Raw genomic sequence first — 20,249 nt, forward strand, 5'->3', positions numbered from 1 at the left:
TACCAGCTGACTTCCCTTCCTTTCCCTTTCCTTTTTTCCTTCCCTTTTTTGTCCTTTCCCCCTTTTCCTTGTTCCCTCTTCCTGTCCCTATTCCTTGGAGGACCTGGGACTTTCCGGGTTCATGTTGGTCACCTGAGTATCACCTTAGATCATCCTCAACATCGAGGATATTCTTGTCATTTCTAAGAAGTGGTTATGGAGTTAGGACACCATCTTGATAATTTAAACTGGACAGCTGGTTTAAAAATAATGTTTTAATCTTACATTTATCTTGTAATACATTGTGAGTTGTCAACGTTGGAAGCTGTCCTGAGCCTGGCTTTGCTGGGAAAGGGCAGGGTATACGTTAAATAAAATTTATAATATAATAATAATCACATTCCTTGAGTTTCTTTAAGTACCAACTACAGGGTAAGGTGTTAGCCATACTGCCTTTCTGGCCCTTGATGTTCTTTGACTGGCACCTGTGACATCACCACGATGAAGGACTCTTGGAATCCACAGTTTATTTCTCAAATGCTAACTTGTGTACTTTTTCGGTCAATGTTTTAGAGACCCAGATATTTGTAGAAAAACTTTTCGACGCTGTGAATACAAAGAGCTATCTACCTCCACCAGAGCAGCCATCGTCAGGAAGCCTGAAATCGGACTTCTTCCAGCATCAAGAAAAAGAAGCAAAAAAGGAGGAGGTAGTACAGATGCCTGTTCTTTGGTTTTGTAGGTTTGCTCTGCCTAGAAACTGCGTACAAAATGTCATGATAGTCTTTGCGACGGGGTAGCTGTGTTAGTCTATTGTAGCAAAATAAAACAAATGTCCAGTGGCACCTTAAAAGACCGACAACGTTTATTTCAAAATGAGCTTTTGTTAGTCACAACTCACTTGTTCAGGTATCGTGACAGGTTGCTCCTGGGAGATAGAGTTGGTAGATTCTATAGCATATTTAATAGCAGATGAACCCTGGAGATACAAATGAAGGTTAAAAGGGCTATACAGTAAAATAATGGTTCGGGAAGGCACTGGGTAAAGGGAAAGGGACTGTGGACTGTACCACCATGTATAGATTGTATTATCTGGTTGCTGTATTTATTATGCTGCTGTCACCGCATTTTTTCTACTAATGTAATACCATTTTTTGCATTGTGTCTGCATTCTATATCATGTCTAGTATCTTACGCTTGTTCAGATTTCTTTAATCCTGATCCAAGTACATTGCTTATTAGATGGCTCGAGTACATTGCTTATTAGGTGGCTCGAGTACATTGCTTATTAGATGGCTCGAGTACGTTGCTTATTAGATGGCTATGGGTGGGGAGGGAGTCTATCGGGGAGGGAAGGAGTTTGGAATTTCCTGCATTGTTCAGGGGGTTGGATTAGATGACCCTGGTGGTCCCTTCCAACTCTATGATTCATTATACTGATTGCATAGATTTACATTGCGTAATCCGCACTGTGTCTTAGTGAGAAAAAGGCAGACTGTAAACCTAGTATATAAAATGAATAAATACGTTAATGGCAGGCCGAAGTTACAAGGAGCCAATATTCATTGGTGTAAGAGTTGTATGGAGAGCTAGTAGTAACAGCAGAACAAAGCAAAAGTGTGACACTGACCAATTTCTTCTTTATTTAGTATTATTTCATGGCATCTTCTATAAAGCAAAGACGAGAGCAGTGGTGATGGGTAGCTCAAGGCTTGAAATTTTATTATTCTGCAGGAAAGCCTCACAATTGCTTCAGTTTTAGCTGATTGCTGGATTTCGGGAAGCCGTTTTCTGTATTGTAGACCCAAGTTTGATTCTCTCCCCCCTTATTCTCAAGGTAATTAAGGAAGACGAGCGAGAGAAAAAGTTTTCTCGAAGGCTGAATCATAGTCCACCTCAATCAAGTTCACGGTACCGAGAAACCAGGTAGCCATTTCTTCTCATTCTTGCTCTAAATGTGTCGTTAGAGGTACAAAGATAGAGATAAGCAAGCAGATTATATACGGTTAGATTTTGGGGCAGGGTCACAATCCATATTTTGTAGTTTTTTTCAAAGATAGAACATTACATTTTCAGAAAAAGTGAAAATAAATAATTACATAATAACTTCAGTGTTGTACTTTTCAAACATACCTGTCTTCTCTCACTTAATCATTTTGAAGTTAAAGTGAAACACACTAAAAACAAAATGAATAGTGATGTAGTAGAAAGTAGCCACTGTCAGGAATTTTTGTCTGATAATGGCATATCTCTGCATCATCTGTGGTTTTTTCCCCCCACCCCCACTTGCATTTGGCTGTCTAAGAAGGAAGTTTGAAAATGACAGTGACTGAGTTGTGAAAGGAAGGATCAGTATAAACTTCATATGCTTTCAGAGGGGCAATTGATATTGAAATAAGTGCTTGCTTATGCAAGAAGGCCTTTGTTCCTCAAACCCTTAACTGTGGACGAGATGTCACAGAGACTGAGGAGATGCTGAAATGTAGTAGGTGTATGTGTGCAAAGAGCATGAACAAGCTATACCATGCCTACAACTATGACTTGGGTACAGAGTGCTTAAGGGTCAGAGTTGGGCCTTGAGCATGCTGAATGACTGCACTTACCCAGTATTGTAGTTTACAATACATGAATTGAGGCAATGGAGCATCACATTTGCCTTAAGCTTGTGAATACAGGAGATGAATTCCAGCACTCCAGTCTTATAGATCCCCTTGTTGTAGCACAATTTGTGGCTCAGTGGTAGAGCATCTGCTTGGCAATTTGTGGCTCAGTGGTAGAGCCTCTGCTTGGCATGCAGAAGGTCCCAGGTTCAATCCCCGGCATCTCCAGTTAAAGGGACTAGGCAAGTAAGTGATGTGAAAGACCTCTGCCTGAGACCCTGGAGAGCCGCTGCCGGTCTGAGTAGACAACAAATGGAGGAGGGGAGAATGATAGCATAAGCCACATAAGGCTGTTGCTCAGTTGGTAGAGCATCTGCTTGGCATGCAGGAAGTCCCAGGTTCAGTCCCCAGCATCGCCAGTTAAAGGGACTAGGCAAGTAGGTGATGTGAAAGACCTCTGCCTGTGACCCTGGAGAGCCGCTGCTGGTCTGAGTAGACAATATTGAGTTTGATGGACCAAGGGTCTGATTCAGTAGAAGGCAGCTTCACGTGTTCAGTCGGAGGGTTCAACATCTACTTGGATCTAGAACTTATTGCCCCTTGTATAATAGCTAACCTGAAATATTTAGAAGCAGGGATGAAAGAAAGAAAGATGAGCGTTCTCGGAAGAGAGAATACGACCGGAATCCTCCCCGAAGGGAGTCCTACAGAGACCGCTACAACAGAAGAAGGGGCCGGAGTCGGAGCTACAGCAGGAGCCGCAGTAGAAGCTGGAGCAAGGAAAGGTTGCGGGATCGAGATAGAGACAGGACCAGGAGTCGCAGCAGAAGCAGAACGAGAAGCAGAGGTAATTGGGGGGCTTTATTTCGCTGACTTTCAGTATTTTCAAAACAAAGATATTGTATGTATATGCCTGTACTCCCTTTCATCAACGACTATGCCCATGCAAAACAGAGAAAGTGGAAACAGTAGAACATGTTCTGCTGCAATGTCCCTTCTACAACAACATTAAATCGCAGTACATTCTCCCCATATTGTCATCCTTTCCTGGGAGACCAGAAGCACAAGTTTCCCTTCTCTTAGCAGACTCCTCTCGGGAGATAACCATTCAAGTAGCCAAATTTTGCCTCCGGTCTAGTCGGATTAATAAACAGCCAATTGAAAACCCTTCCCCATAGAAAATCTTTCCTCCTCCTCTTCAAATCATCCTTCCCAGAATCATCCCCAGAATCATCAACTTTTATTATTTTATTATTTTAAACCCAACTTTGATTTTTATTCAGAGCTGATATTGTATCGTAATAAAGATTGATTGATGTATCTGTCTATCTCACATTTTCATCCTGCCCTTGACGTGCCAGCTGTGAGTTTTGTTTTTAGAAAAAGAAGTCCAGCTTCCTTGGTCTCTGGCATTCCTCTTACGTTACTCTGTCACCATGTACCCTCCCCCCCCCCAAAAAAAAATTTCTTGCAGAAAGGGACCTGGGGAAGCCCAAATACGACTTGGACAGACCAGAGCCGCTGGAAAACAACTATACCCCTGTTTCTTCCGTAACAAACATTTCATCCGGCCACTACCCTGTCCCTACGCTAAGCAGCACTATAACAGTCATTGCTCCGGCTCATCATGGGAATAACACTACTGAAAGTTGGTCGGAGTTTCACGAAGAACAGATGGACCACAACTCCTATGGAAGACCTCCGCTGCCAAAGAAGCGTTGCAGAGACTATGATGGTGAGCCTTGGGGGGTGGGGGTGAAATCCCAGCATTCCAGTTTCAGACTAACCCAGAGTTCTTAGTGTCATGTCAGGTTATCAGTCACTAAATGCATCAATCTGTTTACCACTTTGCTCACTCCGTTTCAGCATGCTACTCTAGTTGAAAAGGCAACATTTTTCCTGCTTGGAATCTTTTCTGTTTTGTCGCTGACAAAATCGAATGCATTAATACATAGCCATGCCAGCAGATTTTTTTTAAAGTTTGAAACATTTATATTTTGCCTTTGAATTTAAAGCCAAATGTTCAAGTTGGCTTACCTCTCTATTACAAGTAAACTGAAAAAGTCTTAATACAAGAAAGACTGAAACACAAAACGTCAGCCAGGGTAAGAATCTAATTAATCATCATCGTAACCTTTATTAGGCATTTGTCACACCATGTTTATAAAACAAAATTGCAAAAACCAAACCGTCTATAAAAGAGTTAAAACAACAATGTCAGTAACGTTATCTAGGAACACATATAAGCTGTTCATGTATTCTTGATGCAGCTAGCAGATACCTGGCTACTTGTTGAGTGATAAAAGAGTTTCTGTCTGATAAAAGATACGCCACCGACTGCTGGTCTGAGAAGCTCTGGGCCCTAGACAACGGGTCCGATAAAAGCACTCCTTGGCCCCAAGTAAAATTTACAGTGCAATAACACATAAAATCATAGAGTTGGAAGGGACCACCAGGGTCATCTAGTCCAACCCCCTGCACAATGCAGGAAATTCACAACTACCTCCCCCACACACACACCCAGTGACCCCTACTCCATGCCCAGAAGATGACTAAGATACCCTCCCTCTCATGATCTGCCTGTGGTCATAGAATCAGCATTGCTGACAGATGGCCATCTATCCTCTGCATAAAATTAACATAAATTAAGTGTTCAGATACCCCAACCATAAATGGACAACTAATTTTAAAAGTCCTTTTGAAATCAAGCATTTATGTGCTGTTGGAAGTTCTGTAGTTTTACACTTCCAATAGCACCTTGTTGTCTAGTGCCCAGGCCAAAAGGACAACGGGAGGCCACACGCTAGAAGCAGTTCCATCACTTCCATGAGAAGGCGGCAGAACACCAAAGGGGGGGGGGAGAAAAAAAAAAGGAGAGGAAGGGAAAATGAAGAGGATGGGAAGTTAACATTCAAAATCCTACCAAATATAAAAGAGGGCACCCCCTCAAGGCAATGTCAATAATGGGGAGAGCGATCAAGGAGGAAAGGAAGGCAGGAGGGGAAAGAAGAAGGGGGGGACAAGAGAGGGCGGCCAGCTAGAATGGAACTGTCGCTGTCCTCAACTGTGGGCCCAGCGGAACATCTTGGTTCTTACAGGCCCTGCGGAACTGAGCCAAGTCCCAAAAGATCTCATCCGACAGAGGGTTTCAGCAAGTCGGAGCTGGAGCCGAAAAGGCCCTGGCCCGAGGCCAGCCGGATACTTGACTAGGAGTCAACATTATATTGCTGGTTGTGATATTGTGTCCTGGATGAACTGGTGTCCTGGAGATCAAGCTAGGACAGGAGTAACAGGAAATAGGAAGTGGGAGGAGACTGGACAGAGGACACGGAAGAGCATGAAACCTTTGTCCCAGTGCCTTGCTTGGCTTATAAACCTTCAGTAGCTACCTCCTATACACTTTCGTGACCCTTCTGAAATTGTGAATCCTAGAAGTAATTGCTTTTGGTGCCTTGAGCTTGGGCTTGCAGGCAAAAGTACATGGGGAAAGAGTTTAAAAGGGTCGTTTTCTGGCATATTTTTGCAGAAGAATTGGATGACATCAACTTAAGCCCTGTTGTGGTTGCAGTCCAGAAAGGAAGCAGGAGGTACCAAGCAGAAAGGGAAGGGAAGATACTTGTTAAACTGATAATAATCAGTGTGCAGATACCCTGGCTCAATAGCTGGCATCTGTAGATGAACTTGGTATAAGAAAATAACTGATAGATTCTTCGGTATCTTTTATAGTAGGTTCTCTGTACTTGGGAAAGTTAAACACGAAAATTATTCATTGTTCAGAGGTCTCTGATATTCTCAATTAAAATACTTGAAAGCAGTATTCTGGACTTGAAAGTGAAGTAATACAAGGCATAGAGAAAGAACGACTGATTTTTTTTTTTATTTTTTGCAATAGGTTTGTTGAGTTGCAAACCCAAATCTATTAAACTTGTAAATAAACTAGGCAGGAAAGTGTTAACTTCTGTCGCCCGACCCTTTTTTGTTTTTTTTTCAGAAAAGGGTTTCTGCATGAGAGGAGACATGTGTCCTTTTGACCACGGAAGTGACCCTGTGGTCGTGGAGGATGTGAATCTTCCAGGCATCCTGCCTTTTCCAGCACAGCCCCCGGTTGTTGAAGGACCACCTCCGCCAGGACTTCCTCCGCCACCACCTATTCTTACTCCCCCTCCAGTAAACCTCAGACCTCCAGTTCCACCCCCAGGCCCTTTACCGCCCAGCCTTCCACCCGTCACTGGTAGGATGTACCTCTTTAATTTTTTATTTTATTTTTGAATAACAGCATATTATAATACTGTACTATTTTATATTGAATTTATATAAAGTTCATGAAAGCCCTGAGTCTGTCTTATTCTGTGACCAGTTATAGATTTTCTTCACTGTATTTATAACGCAGAATATGTTACGTGTGCTTGAATTTTGTTCACCCAGTGGGACTTCAGGACACTTTATAGTTCCTGCAGGCTAGTAATAACTGCCCGGTAAGCTAATGTTGATTCAATTGGTATATTCTCCACAACAAAATGACAGCAACAAATCGATAGATATAATAAATTACAAAAAAAATTAATCAACCCTCATAAATCCCTGAGGTGAGCTTAACTCCCGATACTACTACAGATTAAAATTAACTCCAGCTGAAAACTCTCTGAAGTAAAATAGTTTTTGCCTGCTTCCTGGAAGAATGGAAGAAGATAAAGGCAGACTTCTGGGCAGAGAGTTCTGTAAGAGAGGTGGTGCTATCAAAAGGGCTGTGGCTCTTAAAGCAATGTGCTGCACCTCAGAATGTGGCCCTTTGCAGAAAGCTTTTTCTGAAGTTTTTGATGAGGAGGTACGTTTTCTGAGATGCAAGGACCAGGCTGTGTAGTACTTTAAAGTCAAAGCCTGCACCTTGTGTGGTGCTGGAAACCAAATGCCTGTCAGAGTTAGACATTTTAGGATCAATGTTATGTGCTCACTGTGGCCCACTTGGCTGCAGATTCCAGGCAACACATTTTCAGGTTGCTATAGTTTCTTGCCAGTCTTCAGGGGCAGCCCCTCATGGAGTTCATTACAAGCAGTCTAATGTAGAAATTACCAAGGTATGAATCGTGGGGCATAAAGCTTGATTAGCAAAGAGAGAATATACTAGGTAAAGCTAGAAAAAGGCAATCCTGGCCACAGTCACAATCACATAACAAGGCTGGGTCCAGAAACTCCCCAGTCTGCAATCCTGCATATTTAGGGAAACCGTGACTCCATGTAGGATAGGCCATCCACCCATTCCCTGAGTTGAGACACACTTCACGCCATCAGTTCTGTTTTATCTGAATTGAGCTTAACTGTACTGGCCCACTGTTGATTCCAGGCAAGAACTGGGAGGAGTGATAGGAAGCTGCTGCCGTTGCTTCTCCCCCATCACTGTACACAGCATCTTCCCTCTTTGGTGTGCCATCACATCCCGACGTTTACTAGGCAGACTTTGTTTGCGGGGTGGTTTGCCAGTACCTTTCCCAGTCATCTTCCCTTTACCCCCAGCAAGCTGGATACTCATTTTACCGACCTCGGAAGGATGGAAGGCTGATTCAACCTTGAGCCGGCGTCCTGAAACCAACTTCCGTTGGGATCGAACTCAGGTCGTGAACAGAGCTTGGACTGCAGTACTGCGCCACGGGGCTCTTTGATTAGAGACTTAATACATGCAATTTACATGTTGAGGATATCCTTACATTCTAAACCAGCGGAAAGCCTAGCGATGGAATCTTCTGTGCTATGTTTCCAACTGTTTCTGAAGATCCAGAATGGGATCCCCAACTTGGTGACTGGCAAAACCTTTCCTGGCACCCGCCAAGTGCTTTTAAAAAGTTGGCATGGCCAGATGAAACTTTTGCCCAGCAAGGCTTCTGATTGGCTGTGCAGATTTTTTTTTAAAAAAAAATGTTGCTTTGGCAGCAGCTGCCACCACAGCACAAGGATCTTCACCATGAGGCTGAAGGGTAAGCCACGGCAGCACTTTTGTGGCTGGCTCTGCCTTCTGCGGCAGCCATTTTTCGGCAGCCATTTTGTGGCTGTGGCCACCACACTGCGTCAGAATTCCAATTGTGCCCACGGGCTCAAAAAGGTTGGGCCCCCCAGACTTCCGCTAGAGACACTGGACTGAGCACCACGTTCTTCGGGGGCTCCTGAAGAACCCAAGAAACGTTCAAATCTGGGATGCATCCTGCACCTCTACCCGGATCCTAAATAGTGGACCAGGGACCAGGAACTCCCCTGCAGCCTTGAAGAGCGGTTTGACCCCCATTTTTCTGAGAGAGGACAACTCTCGGGGAACTGGGCGAGGTCCCGCGGGCATTGAGGGGAAAATACAAAGCCGCGAACGTCTCTTTGGATTTAGGCTCAGTCCTCCTCTACCTATTACCACCTAAGCAACTACATGGAAGCAAGAATACCTACTCTTCTAAAATCTGAGTAAGTTATAAAAACTCTTTTGTTTTACCTGGATTTGGAGGATCTGAAGAATTGGCAAATACATCTATCAAATCCGTGCCTCCCCACATCAGATAAACCGGCAGGAATTCTATCAATTTGATCAGTGGGTAGACATAACAAACAGGAGCTTTTGAAAGACGTTACAACTACCAATCAGATACTTTGACATTGAAAGGGGAGGGAGGAAGAATCCCCCCTCTTTAGTTGTCGTCTTTCCGCCTTCATTGTTTAATGCCATCGCGAGACTGTAACAGACTGTGAGATCGTGAGACTGGAAGTGTGTCTCCCTTGTGTAACTGGCAAATCACTCCCAAGTTCCTGGAAGAGGAGGTAACGAAAAGTCCACGGTTCTACATCTTTATGGGTATATCCTGTTCTTTGCCCCAGTCTATACTAGAGTGTTTTCAGCTTGATGGTATTTAACATCAAAATACTACCCACAATACAGGAATCCTGTTGAATCACCTACAAATTTTTCTATTTTTTGGTTTATTTGCCCGGACTCTACCAACTAACTAACAAAACTTTTAAAAGGAGCAAGCATGGAACGTGCGATTAAACAGATGGATTTGCCATGACAAACACCATATATCAATCTATTAACTAAAAATTGGATTTTATTTTGGACGTACTTAAAGACATAAAGGACCAAGCTAATATAACAAAATCAGATGTGATAGCAGTGGATTCTCCAAGTGAGAAGATGGCTCAAGATCAGGAAATTCCTCAAAGGAAAAGGAGAGCCAGGATAAACAACAAGATGGCACATCCCTTCAACAGGAAACTGCAACTGATCAGCTGCTTACGAAGGATATGAACGTGAGAAACCTTGACTTTTATCTTTACAAATTGCCTGAAGAATTCTTTGATATTAGCTTGGAGGACTGGAAGGGTGGTAAGGCTGGAGCTACCGGGATTTCTTTTTATGGACTTGGAATTGAAGAAACTACAATGCAGATGTACTATGAGAACTCTATGCTTGCAGAGGGAATTTTACCAAACACATCCAAGGATGCTCTCCGGTGTTTGGAGTTAATGAAGAAAAGTGGAAGATGCTGGAAATTCCGGACAAAGGGACTGGCTAAAAGCGTATAGTTTTGTTTTCTGGAAATAGACAAGGGACTGGTTAAAAGGCTTGATTTTGGCAATAATGGTAGAATTTACTATATTAATACATTATAAAGACAATTTACAATTAAGAGGTGTAGGGAGACATGGAGGGTTTACGGAGGTATTGTTTTATGAAGAAGATGATAATCTTTACTTATTGATCTAATCCATTTATTATTAGTGAGACGTATTAACCTTCCTTTTTTGAGATAATATTAACCACCTTTTAATGATTACATTCAATATTATATTTTTAAAACTGTATGAGATTTAGTTCAATTAGTGTAATTAGAAATATTAGGATTAGAATTGTAGATACCAAAGAGTATACAGATTTATTAATGGATGGAGGAAGATGTAGGGGAAGTCCTGTTATATTTTTTCTTTTCTTTCTCTTTCTCTTTATATGTTAATTTGTTTCAGAAAAATAATAAAAATTATTTTTTTAAAAAAAAAGGTTGGGCTCCCCTGATCCAGAACATACTTAAGGAAAAGATCTAGGACACAATTTTACGGATTGTACTTTATAATTTTGTAATTATTGACATATCTCTATAGATGGATTGTTTCTTGAATGTTGTGAGACGCCTTGTGCCCCAGGGGAGAGGTGCAGTATAAGTCTAAAATAATAAATAAAGGTATAACAGGATTATGCTGCATGTGTGGTGGGTTAGTTGTCTTTAGTAATTCATTATTTCTGTGTTGGGTAGGACCGCCGCCGCCGCTTCCACCTTTACAGCCCTCCGGTATGGATGCTCCCCCAAATTCTGCAACCAGTTCGGTTCCTACAGTTGTAACAACAGGTATTCATCACCAGCCACCACCTGCTCCACCCTCTCTCTTTACAGGTGCGGTACTGGCATTTTTTTCACTTATGGTAATGAAGCCTCTGGTTATTGTGCTTGTATAGAATTTAGAGCATAATACATCATCGTACAGTGTAAACTTCTGTTGGCAAGAATGGTGAGCGTTATGACGCAATATAGGATAGCTTTTTAAAGTGACTGTTATTTTCACGATCAAACCAGGATCAAAACTACTGTGAAACTGGTTGTTGAGTCAAGTGGGATGTTGGATATGATTTGATGATCAGGTATTATTTTCTCAGATGGCAGTCTTCCCACGGTACACTTTTTTGAAAAAGTTTGTGATGTGGCATGGGAATCGACTTTTTTTTTAAGATGGGAAATGGAAAATCTCAGTGGGAGAATGCATGTTTCTTACCAGGTGGTCTGTTGACCTGGACCAAATTTTCCCACAGGGGAAAGAATATTTTGTTACATATCTGTTGGTTTGGCTTTGTGAACATTAAAGAATTGCATAGTTCCGTTTCCCTCTAACCGTATAATTAGTTTGGATTTGGGATTGTTGTAACGATTTGTTCATTGTCGTCTAACTGGATGATTTTATCTGTTCTCAGAGTCCTATGACACAGATGGCTATAATCCCGAAGCACCCAGTATAACCAGCACTTCAAGACCCATGTATAGACACAGAGTGCATGCCCAGAGACCAAATTTGATAGGACTTACATCAGGCGATATGGACCTGCCACCAAGAGGTATAGTGAAAGATATCTTTGTTGCGGTCTTGAGCTTTGCTGCTTTTAAAGCAAGTACTCTACGTGGGGTAATTCCCATATTAGGAAAATGTTGGGAAAGCTTAATTGTTGCCATGTTGGTAAGCTTGGGAACCAGATCTTAGCCAGGTTCTGTTGCCTGATTGTACTGTGGAAACTGCATTTTTTTTTAAAAAATCATGCTGTATCCTACCGCTTGGTTTCAACTTTGGGGCAAGGAGCTTTCCTCTATCACGGCTGTTCTGCCAATGGAAGATCCTCCTGCACCTGAGGGAAGTCTCCTTGTGTTGGAAGAGCATGCTGCCTTATCTGGGGAAAGTGGTAGGATACAGCCCATTAATACTCTGGATTCTCTTCAGATCCTATAAATCTTTGGCCTTTTATTAATGATAGTTCTCTTTCAGGGTTGGCCCCTTCATTTGTGGAAGTGGCACCCCAGAGATGTTGTAAGAAAGCCTGCAATTGTTTACAGCAGCTGGCTGAAATGCTTATTTCAGAAGCCGTTTGAATGTTTTAGCTAAGTGCTGTTTTAGTCATGGTGGGATCTTTTAGTAGGCCTGCACTGGTTATAACTGTTGATTATTTATGCTGATATTATCATTTTGTGTAATTTGTAAGCTGCCATGGGAGTTCTTTTGATACTGAAAGGCAGGTTTAAAAAAAAAACACTTCGGTATGCCTTGGGTGTGCAGTAGCTTTTTTACTGATGCAAGAAAGCACTTTGTAGTTACAAAGCGTCAAGCATATCTTCTTCAGAAACAGAAAATCACCGATCAAAAAAAAACCCTTCTCCTTTTTTGGCCTTGCATTTTCTTCTGTGGTGGCTGCTGCTAGATTAGTCTCACTGTTTGCTTTCATATTAATCTGTCTGCATCCTGGAAAGGATAAAGGGCCCCCGCGGTGCCTACGCGCCACCACAAAGTCTCCTTTTCAAGGTGCTCCCAGGTCAGGTTTTGATGGCCTCAGTCCCGGCTTCCTTTGGCATCTCCCGCCCAGGCATTATCCCCGTTATTTCACAACAAAAAAACCCTGCCAGGTGTGTTACATTGGTTAAAAGAGACAGCCAGAACTTTACTTGGTCCCTCGTTTTGGTGAAGCTCCTTCCACTTTAAATAGATCTTCATTGACAGGATCCTTTTGTAATCAGGCTGCCCTCTTAAGTAAGGACAGAGCTGCTGCTTGCCGGTCACATTTGGTAGTACAGAACAAAACAGCACGATGGCATCACCAATTAAATATCTCGGAATCAGCAAACATATTTATTTATTGGTTGCATTTATATCCCGCTCTATCCCTGCAAGCCAGGCTCAGAGCAGGTCACAGTATAATCATAAAACATCAATTAAAACATACATTAAAACATACTTTTAAATCCCATACTTCATATTACATAAAACAAGATGGCCTTTAATTCTAAATCGCGGCCACTAGACATATTACCGTATTTTTCGCTCCATAGGACACACCGCTCCATAAGACGCACCTAGTTTTTAGAGGAGGAAAACAAGAAAAAATCTTGTTTTCCTCCTCTAAAAACTTGTCTTATGGAGGGTGCGTCGGGATGCCGCGAGCCCGCGTTCCCCGCGCCGACGGCCAGCTGGGAGGTGGGCAGGGCCGCGCAGAGCACTTTCCAAGACCTCCCCCACCCCCGTCCGGCTTCTAGAGACTCCTTGGAAGCCCGGCGGGGGGGTCTTTAAACTCCTCTGCGCTGCCATCCCAGGCAGCACAGAGGAGTTTAAAGATCCCCCCGCCGGGCTTCCAGGCACTCCCTGGAAGCCCGGCGGGGGGGGGGGTCTTGAAAGTGCTCTGCGCTGCCATCCCAGGCAGCTCAGAGGAATTTAAATACCCCCCCACCGGGCTTCCAGGGACTCCCTGGAAGCTGGGCGGGGGGGTCTTTAAACTCCTCTGCGCTGCCATCCCAGGCAGCACAGAGGAGTTTAAAGATCCCCCCGCCCGGCTCGGCACCCCGCTACCGCTGCATTTGCTCCATAAGACGCACTGACATTTCCCCTCACTTTTGAGGAGGAAAAAAGTGCGTCTTATGTAGCGAAAAATACGGTATATATTATAACACATACACTCAAATTACAGAATTTAGTAACATAAATAAAAGACAGTCCACGCCCTAAATACTCTGAGCTACAAAGTTCATGAGTATATTGTCACAACATGCTGAGACAAGGCTAGAGCAGCTGGAACCTGCCCAAAATTGAGGTTGTAGATGCAGTTGCAGCTAGCTCAGATGGAAACCAATTCAGGGTTGTGAACTTGCCCAGAAGTGCCGGAACGAGACCTCTGGGATGTATTATTCTCGTTTCGAACCACTGCTTCCTCAGCCCACATGCAAGAACGATGTGCAGTTTCAAAGTAGCTAGACCACAGTGGGTTCAATTAGACCCTCTCAAACGGTTCATTTGGTTGCGTGATGATACGGATATCATAACAGTTCTCAGTCCGGATCCTCACGCTGCTATGTATTTCACTGACAATTTGTTATGTTATATGTTAAGTTACAAAGACAGCAACTCTTAACATTCTAGTTTGCTTCGGGGTGTTTCAGAGATTCCTGTAAAATTTTGAATGTTACATCTGCGTTGGGGCTTCTGCAACACACGGTCCTCCCCACCCCTTGTCTGTTTTTTTTTCCTTCTCAAAAAATATTGGAAAATATCAAAGGAATCCCTCTCAGGCTTCAAGTCATAAGCCATCTGCTAAATATCTAAGAGTTGAAAAAGAAATTTTGCTTTCTGGGCAATGTATTCTGTAGCTGCCCTGTGGGGTTTCTCGCGCTTCTTTTTGAAGCATCTGGTTTCGGTAGCTGTTGGAGACCGACGCTGAACCGAAGGGACCTTGGGTTTGAAGGCGCGCAGCACTTAGCATGTTCCAAAAACGCAATAAGTCAGCTGACGGTAATAAGGAGAGAAACTTCTACTATAAAATGCACAGACAAACATCCTTTAAAAATTAATCAGTGTACGCTTTTTCTTCCCCACACACAGAAAAGCCTGCTAATAAAAGCAGCATGAGGATAGTGGTGGATTCTGAGTCCCGAAAAAGAACTATTGGCGCAGCCGATGGAGTTCCAGCGAAGAAGAATTGGTTTGACAAGTGAGTAACTGTTAACTGTAAAATAATTTGTTCGCTGTGTTAATGCAGTTAAAAAAATTGCTCTTCCTGCACTCAAGCCTTCTACGTAGTTTGGAATTTTCCAATTAAAATCTCTTATGGTTTTTTGGGCGTGTTCCCTTATCCTCCCCATTACATCCTGGTCCACAGTGGAGAGCATATCTTCACCACAGATTGCGGTGGACTCTGATCTGGAGAGCCAGGTTTGATTCCCCACTCCTCCACATGAGCGGCAGAGGCTGATCTGGTGAACCAGGTTGGTTTCCCCACTCCTACACACGAAGCCAGCTGGGTGACCTTGGGCTAGTCACAGCTCTCTTAGAGCTCTCTCAGCCCCACCTACCTCCCAGGGTGTCTGTTGCGGGGAAGGAGTCTCCCTTACGTGGTAGAGAAAGTCAGTATAACCAAGTCTTCTCCTTCTTCTTCTCCTCCTCCTTCTCCTCCTCCTCTTCCTTCTGTGAGGGGGGGGTGGCATCCTGAAGGCATACCGTAATATTTTCCATATTTATGGAATAGACCTCTTAACACTGCTTGATATCCTTCAAGATGGGGGCGTGGCATACTTTCATACATCATCTTTCTTCTTGAGAAAATGCTAATAATTTTCATTGTTGTGCCATTGTGGTTGTTTGATCACGGCACAGAGCTTGTAGTAAATTAGCATGCAAAATCCCTGGTTTGCCCTATGAGGTAACCAAGCTACATTAACATTTAAAATGCTAATCAGGGCATCATGAATTAAGGATGCTTATGATTTGTGGTAGAAAGACCTATGTGTGTATCTACAGAAATGCATACTTAAAAAAAAAATTGAATAGGCCAAAGCTATAATCTAGAGGGGTGCTTTTGTAGCATCTGAATTCACAGATGAAATTTTCAGACCTTTATCGGTAGAAATTTCAGGAAGTTTCTTACACTCAGATGATTCAAGAGCTGTTTAAAGAGAATTTATCCTTTTCGGTTTTGGGGTATCTTGGAAGAGATTTCATGACAAGGTTAGATTTTATTTTAAAGCCAAACGAGTTCTCTCTTCTGCTAATGGACGCACATGGAACCCCAGATGATGTACAGTGCCCCCTCCAATGCGCACTTGCTCAGCAATTCATGTGTTCCTCAAGGCTAACAGGGTCTGATACATCGCACTGTTTCAGACCATCCCCCCCCCCCCCATTCTACTTAAACATTTAAGGAAAATATCGGAATACTCTTGTGTGTGTAAGTGACCCTCACCGGAATGAATGAGAAAATGAAAGCCCTGCACACCCAAACGTTTGGGAGTGTATTGGAACCATGCATACTGTAGAATTTTTTGTTCTAATATGCCATTGTGGGGTAAAAATAGAATAGCATGGGTTAAGTTATACCCCTTGTGGACATCTTCAGTTGTCAACTCACAGTTTTAATCAATCTTTATTCTTTAGATAGCAGTTTGTATTTTGATAGTATAATGCTTCAAAACTTTTTTTAAAAACTTGCAAACATCCTTGTGTTGCAGGCAAAACTTTAACAGAACAAACAGTCCAGCTTTCCAGAAGAAGGTGCTGTTTGGGAACGAAAATACGAAACTTGAATTGAGGAAAGTTCCTCCAGAACTTAACAACATCAGCAAACTCAACGAGCACTTCAGCAAATTTGGGAACTTAGTAAATCTGCAGGTAGGTGATGACTCTGACTATTTCTCACAATTCGCGTTGCTTCTCCAGTGAGAACTTGGATTGTGAGAGTGGTTTATGATAAGCAAGACTCACAGCTTTCAGATTTATTCAGTTTTTATCCTTCATACAATCTTCTCCTGTTGATGGCTGTTTGTGTTTATGTTTATCCCATGTAAAGCTCCCATGGTGCTTCTTCCTTTAGCACTATTGCCACCTCTGTCTCCTTAACTGGGACCCCTGTTGCCTCCTTTCAGAGTGACACATTGTGTAATCCTGCAGGAGCATGTGGGTGGAGGAAAAGGGGCCCATCTGCAAATGGACAGATGTGTTTATATAGACATGATCTTTTCATCCCAGATTTGGGGAGGGGTAGTCCATTTAACCTGTTTGCTGAAAGTTTTTGTCTTTTCGAAAACCATCCTGTCTTCCCCTTCACATTTGTATGGTAGTAATAGGGGTGGGGTGGGGAAGGATGCTCATTTCTAATTTCAAAATAAGCATTATTAAGTATCATTGTCAGTAAATTGGGACTGCCCCAACTACTGCCTCGTGGGACCATGTATATATGTTGAAGTTGTAAACTTCCTCTGTGTTATTGTTTAAGTTGCAACTGCCTTGTTAGTACTCTCTGTTTACACCTTATTCATTGGCCTTCACTCCACTGCTAAGTTGGTTTTTAACCCTCATATTGCTAATGTCTATTTGCTCCACAAATCCTCCTACCCAGTGGTAGGATCACATGTCCTTAAGACGGACATTCAGGGAAAGTTCTGCTCTGCCCTCAAATGTCCATGAAAGAAGTGCGTGTTAGTTTACAAGGTCTTAATGCGTCCCTTATATTACCTGAATGTGCCCCCTATTTGCACCCTAGAGAATTTGGATGGTCTGAATGGATTAAATTGTGGCAAGGAGTAGACCACTCCAAAGGTTCATTCTTCTGAGCTGCTGTTCTGAGTGTAATATGACTAGCCATTCTTTTCAAGGTTCCTTTTATTTCTGGTTCCCTCTCCCCCAACTCCTTGGAGTATTAACTGCTCTTAAGTGGTAGCGCATAAGCCTCTTGGAGCAGGAACCAGATTTTTTCCTCGAACGTCTTGCTGTTTGGAGCTAAATAACCGTGTAGCAGATTGGATTTTTACAGTGCGGCTTCTCCAGGGCCCCAAGCAGCTGGATGTTACTGGCAATTGACAGCAAGCCGACATTCTCTTATGTATATTAGCCTCTTATTTATATTTATATAGTCAAGCGCTCCCTGGGAGGAATTGCTAGGTTGACGTCTGATTCTTCTTGAACTTTGCAGGTAGCCTACCAGGGAGATCCGGAAGGTGCTCTCATTCAGTTCGCCACCCACGAAGAGGCCAAGAAAGCGATCTCGAGCACAGAAGCAGTCCTGAATAATCGGTTTATTAAAGTCTACTGGCACAGAGAAGGCAGTGCTCCCCTAATGCCAACGGCAGTGCAGAAGGTAAAGCAGTAGAACCCTTGGTTCGTTTTAATTTTCTGTTATACTTCCCATTATGTTTTTTGAGTGACAATTTTAAAAATTACTAGGGAATGAGCAGAATGTTTTCTGTTGCCCTGCCTTGATCGGTCACGATGACAGTTAAATACTACACTTAGACTAAAAATCTACTGCATAATCTTGGGTTTTGAGTAGGAGATTACTGTATTTCTGCGGTTGGCTCATCAGAACATATTATTACAGGTTTCTTCTAATGAACCAAGGTCAGATTTCAGTAGCTGCTTTTCCTCTCCTGTCATTTAGTACACCAAAATTAAATATTTGAATTGCATAGATGTTGAATTTTGATGATAGGAAATTAATCAGAATGTCCTTTAAAAAAATTAAACATCAGTCATTCCTGGATTGGTCAGTTTGGTTTTATACCTGTAAAGTGCATTTATAGACCTCTTTAAAAGGTCTTCAAGTTGTAAGACCCAGATATATTCTGTCTGCCTAGCCAATACAACATTGGAGAACGAAGCAGCCCCTGAGAGTACAGAAATTGGTCATCCTTACTCTGAACCATCATATGTACGTGGATTTTATGGCAGTGTTTGAGCAGAGCAGAAGTTGGCAGTCACTTCTTCAATAAGGGCTACTTCTGAGTAATGAAACAAATCATACAGCAAAAACAAAACATTGGCCAAGACGAGCAGCAGAAATGAAGCTGTCAGCTGAGCCAGTACAGAGAAAAGTCCTATGAAATGTGCTTAGTCTTTAAGGTCTCAGTGGACCTCCATTTTATTTATTTATTTTATTCATTTGTTCGTTCATTCAATTTCTAGCCAGCCCTCCCTAGCCGAAGCCAGGCTCAGGGCAGGTCACATCATTTAAAATATACATCAGCAATATTAAAACTTAAAAAGTAAAACAGTACATTCCAATTAAAATGGAACATAATCCCAAGATAGCGCTCCAATTTCTGTCAGCTTAACCTAACAGATGGGCAGGCTACCTACCCCTTCAGATGGAGCCAACATATAGCATAAGAATTGGGGGGTAGGGAGGCCAGCAAGTATAATATCTGTGGCTGCCCTCACCCATAGGCCTGGCAAAAAAGTTCCCTCTTACGGGCCCTGTGGAACTTTTTACGATCCCTCAGGGCCTTGACAGAGCATTCCACCAGGCCGAAAAGGCCCTGGCACTTGTTGAGGACAGCCGCACACTCTTAGGGCTGGGGCATGCCAGTAGATTGCTATCAAATTATCATAACGCTCTTTGGGGGGGGGGTATACCAGGAGATTTTCCTTTAAATGGTATGTTTCCACTAAAATGGAGAAGTTTCAGAATTGTCTATAGTGGAATTTAGTAAAGTGGAGGAACTTGTAAGACTGTGTAATATACCAAGAGTGGACCTCTTCTTTGTAAAGACACCAACAAATTACTGATGTTGGTGTTGGAAAAACTTATATTTTATGCCATTAAAGATGACTGGTGTACCCAAGTGCTTAATCTTCAGTATATGACAATGATAAAATTACACTAATAATGAGAACTAAATAATAGCAGCAAAGTTGGAGATGAGATCTTTTTTAAAAATCTAGAGGAAGTAAATTGAGCAAAGATCTGATGTGTGCAAAAAAACATGGCGGTCTATCTGCGTATTATAATTTTCAATGGGATGTGACCCGGAGTTATCTAGAGAGCATCTTGTTGAAAGTAAGGAGTTCAGACAGACACAGCTTTGGGATTTGGGTTTGTACTGGTTGTGTGGAAGCCTCTTTCTGTGAATCAGTGTAAAAGTCTTCTGAAATACCAAAAACTTGATACATGTAGGAGTTTTTGCAATGTGTCTGAACTAATTACATTGCTGAACTTGGGTTCCACAGAGTCCAAGGTCGCAGCTTTTGCAATATTTACTTTGAAACTATTAGACTTAAAGTATCTTTTTTATTTGATCTTAGACTTAAGTGGTCTTACAATCATTGTACTAGAGACAGAAAATTGTGGGGTTCTTAATCTTAGAATCATCTGAGAGTTGGAAGGGGCCATACAGGCCATCTAGTCCAACCCCCTGCTTATAGCAGGATCAGCCTAGAGCATCCCTGACAAGTGTTTGTCCAGCTCCTGCTTAAAGACTGCCAGTGAAGGGGAGCTCACTACCTCCCTAGGAAGCTGATTTCACTGTTGAACAACTCTTACTATAAACATTCTTTTTCCTAATATCCACCTGGTACCTTTCCGCCCATAATTTAAAAACATTATTTTGAGCTCTATCCTCTGCTGCCAAGAGG

General features: G+C 42.5%; 1 protein-coding gene across 1 annotated transcript in view; it reads left to right on the top strand.

Annotated features, from left to right (window-relative positions):
• RBM26 (RNA binding motif protein 26) overlaps positions 1-20,249 on the top strand; it is a 51,974-nt gene that overhangs the window by 13,500 nt on the left and 18,225 nt on the right. Inside the window, exons 3-12 of the mRNA XM_056862095.1 lie at positions 553-689; positions 1,817-1,905; positions 3,209-3,426; positions 4,054-4,314; positions 6,571-6,810; positions 10,862-10,999; positions 11,572-11,712; positions 14,730-14,838; positions 16,352-16,511; positions 17,812-17,976. Of these exons, the coding sequence (XP_056718073.1) occupies positions 553-689; positions 1,817-1,905; positions 3,209-3,426; positions 4,054-4,314; positions 6,571-6,810; positions 10,862-10,999; positions 11,572-11,712; positions 14,730-14,838; positions 16,352-16,511; positions 17,812-17,976 (1,658 nt within the window). The remainder of the gene's footprint in view (positions 1-552; positions 690-1,816; positions 1,906-3,208; positions 3,427-4,053; positions 4,315-6,570; positions 6,811-10,861; positions 11,000-11,571; positions 11,713-14,729; positions 14,839-16,351; positions 16,512-17,811; positions 17,977-20,249) is intronic.

This window comes from Euleptes europaea, chromosome 16 (assembly GCF_029931775.1).
Source record: "Euleptes europaea isolate rEulEur1 chromosome 16, rEulEur1.hap1, whole genome shotgun sequence".
NCBI classification, from domain to species: Eukaryota; Metazoa; Chordata; class Lepidosauria; order Squamata; family Sphaerodactylidae; genus Euleptes; species Euleptes europaea.